Source organism: Temnothorax curvispinosus, unplaced genomic scaffold (genome assembly GCF_003070985.1).
Source record: "Temnothorax curvispinosus isolate PA1 unplaced genomic scaffold, ASM307098v1 QBEX01003926.1, whole genome shotgun sequence".
Lineage (NCBI taxonomy): Eukaryota > Metazoa > Arthropoda > Insecta > Hymenoptera > Formicidae > Temnothorax > Temnothorax curvispinosus.
Genome location: NW_020213706.1, coordinates 1 through 4,481, shown reverse-complemented (window position 1 = coordinate 4,481; position 4,481 = coordinate 1). Strand labels below are relative to the sequence as shown.

Genomic DNA, 4,481 nt, shown 5'->3' with positions numbered 1-4,481 from the left:
CCCCCCCCCCCCCCCCCCCCCCGCCCGCGGTTCCCCCCCGCCCCTCACCCCCCCTCATTGCCCCCGGGGTAGAACCGGCCTAGCTTACCTACTGACGGGCTCGGCGAGGAGTTCCTCGATCTCCTCAAGGATGCTTTTCTCGGTCGTGGCTGTCTCCATCTCGGGAAATTTGACTCGAGTGTGTCTTTTGACTTCGGGGCTCGTTTATATAGCCGACTTTTTGTTTATTTAGCGGGTGTCCGGGAGGGGATATAGGGCAATGTTTAATACTCGTTGTTGTCCTCGGTGTCGTTGTCGGGGTCGCTGGTGTTTTCGGCGTCGGTTTCGCTGTTGCTCTCGCTGTCTGTTTCGGCATTTTCTTCCCCGGTCTCGTCGCCTGGAGGGGGGGTTTCCGGCGCGGCTTTCAAGTCTTGTACGTGGATATGTCGGATCCACTTGCCGCTCTTATCGCGCAGGTCCACGATTACGGGGGATACTATACGTCGTACCTCGAGGGGGCCTCTGAATTTCGGCGCGAGTTTTGCGTTGAATGCTGCGGCTTTATTGGAGAGTGGGTACTCACGCTTCCATACCCAGTCTCCAATTTTTGGTGTCCATGCTCGTCGTCGGAGATTATAGTACTTCTGTTGTCGCTGAAACGCGTGTGCGAGATGTATTCTCGCGAGTTCGAAGGCCTCCTCCTCGAGATGTCGGCGCTTTTCGTCGGGCGGCGGTGCGGCGGTTTTCGGTGCGGCGTCGCGATTGATAGGGGATACCGGCTCGTGACCGTAGACGAGATATGCAGGGGTGTATCCGGTTGCCTCGTGCCGCGCCGTATTGTACGCGAATTGCGACTCTGGTATTCGCTCGTCCCAATTGCGATGATTTTGGTCTACATATTGTGATACCATTGTCTTTACTACGCGGTTTGTTCGTTCTACCGGGTTGCAATGTGGCGCGTGCACGGGTGTATATGCATGCCGCACGTGATGTGCGGCTAGCATTTTTTCAAGTTTCGCAGACCAGAGCTGCGTCCCATTATCTGACAGGATTACCTCGGGGCATCCGTGTCGGTACAGTATTGCTTCGGCAATGTTCGTCGTAACGGCAGGCGCGGTGGCGCGACGTAACGGACGCATCTCCAGCCATTTTGAAAAACGTTCCTGCATGGTCAGGAGCCATGTATGCCCTCCCTTGGAGCGCGGCAGCGGTCCTATTAAGTCTAACGTGACTTGTTGCCAGGGGCGGACGACAGAAGTGGCGTGTAGCGTGCCGGCTGGTCGTGTTTGCGCGACTTTATGCTTTAAGCATTTTGAGCAGTTTTGGACGTACTGCGCTATTTCCCGAAACATACCGGGCCAATAATAGTACTGCGCGATCCGGGCGATTGTTTTCGCGATCCCGAGATGTCCAGCCGTAGGGGCGTCGTGATTCTGGTATAAGATTTTGGGGCGGCGGTCTTTGGCTACGCACTCTTTCCATTGCTCGTCGGCGGGTGTTTCTCTAAAATCGAGACTGTGGAGTACGTGACGGAGTAGTTTTCCCTCCTTTATTTCGTAGTCTGGATATTCGCGCGGGGCGTGTTGCACGGCGCGCAATGTGCGGCGATACCAGGGGCAGCGGGGCGGGTGGGTAACGGCGGCTGTCGTGGGTTGGCGAGATAGCGCGTCTGCCACCCGGTTAAGGGCTCCCTTCTTATAGCGGATCTCTAGGTCGTATTGCTGGAGCTCGAATGCCCACCGGCCCAGTCTCCCGGTGGGTGCGTCGATTTTCTGCAACCATCGGAGCGACTGGTGGTTCGTGAGAACGGTGAATGGGTACCCCTCGAGATAGTCCCGCATGCGGCGGATTCCCCATATTACGGCTAAGCATTCGAGCTCGGTCGCGCTGTAATTTCGTTCGGCCTGATTGAGAGTTCGGCTTGCGTAGGCGATGACTCGTTCGCCCTTCGGGAAATTTTGCGTTAGCACGGCCCCTACTCCGGTGGTGCTGGCGTCGGTCTGCAGGAAAAAACGACGCGTGAAATCCGGGCAAGCAAGAACCGGCGCGGTGGTCAGGGTCGTCTTTAATCGTTCGAATGCGTTTTCTTCCTCGGGTCCCTATGCCCACCGGGCGTGTTTGCGGGTTAACGCGGTGAGGGACGCGGCGACGGTCGCGAAGTCTTGTATAAATCGCCGGTACCAGGAGGCGACGCCTAGGAATTGTCGGATTTGCTTTACGGTTTGTGGCCGCGGCCACTGGGCGACGGCTTTGACTTTCTCGGGGTCGGTCCGTATTCCTTCTCGGTCGACGATATGCCCTAGGTATTGTAGGCGGTCTACGCAGAATCGGCACTTGGCCGGCTTGAGCTTTAAGTTCGCGTCGCGAAGCCGTCGGAAGACTTCCCGTAGGATTCAGAGATGTTCTTCGAATGTCGCGCTAATTATTATGATGTCGTCGAGGTATACGAACACGTGGGGTTCTAATTCGGGTCCGAGCACGGAGTCTACAAGTCGTTGGAACGTGGCGGGGGCGGAGTGCAGGCCGAACGGCATTACTTTGAAATGGAAGAGCCCCTTCCCGGGTACCGTAAACGCGGTGATGGGTCGACTGGACGGTGTGAGCGGCATCTGCCAGTAACCGCTCTTCAGATCGAGCGTGGTAAGGTATTTCGCGCCGCGTAATTTATCGAGGGTGGCGGTAATCTGGGGCAGTGGGTAGGCGTCGGGCTCGGTTGCGTCGTTGACCCTCCGGAAATCTATACAAAATCGGTAGCTGCCGTCCTTCTTTCGAACCACGACTACGGGCGAGCTCCAGGCGCTGTGGGAGCGTTCTATTACTCCGTCCCGCTCTATTTTCTCGACTTCGCTGTCGATAACGGCCTGCATGGCCGGGTTACGGGGCCGGTATCTTTGTTTGATCGGGGTGGCGGTCGGTTTCAGGCGGATGTCGTGCGCCGTTCGGTCGGTGGGTCCGCGGAGGGTTGCGAACAGCGGTAATTCTTGCTCGAGGAATTCTCGTAACCGTATTTCCTCGGTCGGTGTGCGTGGTGCAATCCCCTCGGTCGCGGCCGTCCCGGGGATGGTTTGCGGCGTTATCGGTTTGGCTGGCGCGGGTACTGCGAGACCGATTTTTGCCCAAAAATCTACTCCGAGGAGTACTGCGCTCGCTAGGTTCGGCATGATTGAAAATTCATGCCAGATCGTGCGTCTCGTGGTTTGGACGGGTAGCCGGACGCGGCCGGGGAGAACGATGCGGTGGCCGTTGGCTAGTTGCACCTCCTCTTCGTCGGGGACGATTGCAAAGCCTAGGTTTTGCGCGAGTCGCGCGGTGTTCTCGTCTATGAAAGAGATTTCGGATCCCGTATCGAGTAGTGCCATGAGTGGTTTCTCGTTCACCTGGATGTCGAGGTGCGGCCGCGGGAAAAATTTTAGGTCGAGGACCGGGGGCGGCCGGGGTTTCCGCGGTCCCGGCAGCGTTTCCCGGCGGGGGATGGCAGTCCTTTGTGAAAACTCCATCCTTGCCGCACTGAGAGCAGAATTTCCGCGCGGGTCGACGGCAATCGAATCGGGTGTGTCCCCGTTGTTTGCACTTCCAGCAGCATTCCCGTCGGTTCTACGCGGCGGCGGCGATTGGCGTTTCGGCGGTATCGGCTTTCGCGGGGGCGCGTTTCTTTCGATTTTGCTGAAGCCTTTCGTATTCGCTGGCTCGCTGCTGGAGATCGCGAAAGCTATTAACGTCGCCTCGCCAGATGCGGCTCTGGTAGTCGGGGTGCAAATTTTCGTATAATTGCTCGACCTGCTCCTCGGTGGAGTATCCCCCTGCCCGTCGCATGAGCGTGAGTAGGTGTGTCGCGTATTTCATGTAGGCCTCTCCGTCCCGCTGCGTACGGTCGCGGATCTCGTTAACGAGCTGCAATCGGTACCGGCGCGGTAGGAATGTTTCCTTAAAGTCCGCGATAAAGTCGTGCCAATCGAACCATCCGTCGCGGTTGTTACGGTACCAGAGGAGCGCGTCTTTTCGCAGGAGTTCGGGTAATCCGCGGAGCCAGTGTTCGTCCGAGAATTCGTACGCGGCGCGAAGTTCGTCGATGCGCTCGAGAAACGCCCAGGGATCCTTTCCTTCAAAGTGTAGTCCCCATTTTTGCATTTGGTCCATGATCTGGGTAGTGGGAGGTGCGGGGGGTGCCGGGCGGTCGGCCGGAATTATGGTTACCGGTGATGTCGCGGCGGGTACGGTCAGTGTCAGAAGCGGCGGGGGGTCGTTCTCTAACGCGGTTTTCTGGAACATCTCGGGATGGGCGTCGATAAATTGGCTTAATCGGTTGCGGAGCTCTTCGAGCGTGCCCTCGGTGTCGAGCCCGAGGGTCTGGAGTTCGCTTACTAGCTCGGCTTTGGACAGTTGATAATAATACGCCTTCATTTTACCCGTGTCTTGTGCCTGAGCCTTTCGGTCGGGTCCTTGTTCGGGATAAACTATAGATGTAAAAAGAGATTCACATTCAATACCGTGCTTGCAAGTAT

The 4,481-nt window shown here is 57.3% G+C and overlaps 1 protein-coding gene across 1 annotated transcript; it reads right to left on the bottom strand.

The window, feature by feature from the left end:
• Positions 1 to 263: 263 nt before the first annotated feature.
• LOC112453023 (uncharacterized protein K02A2.6-like) lies at positions 264 to 1,148 on the bottom strand. The gene has a single exon (XM_025013562.1). The coding sequence runs from the start codon at positions 1,146 to 1,148 to the stop codon at positions 264 to 266; it is 885 nt and encodes a 294-aa protein (XP_024869330.1).
• Positions 1,149 to 4,481: the final 3,333 nt, after the last annotated feature.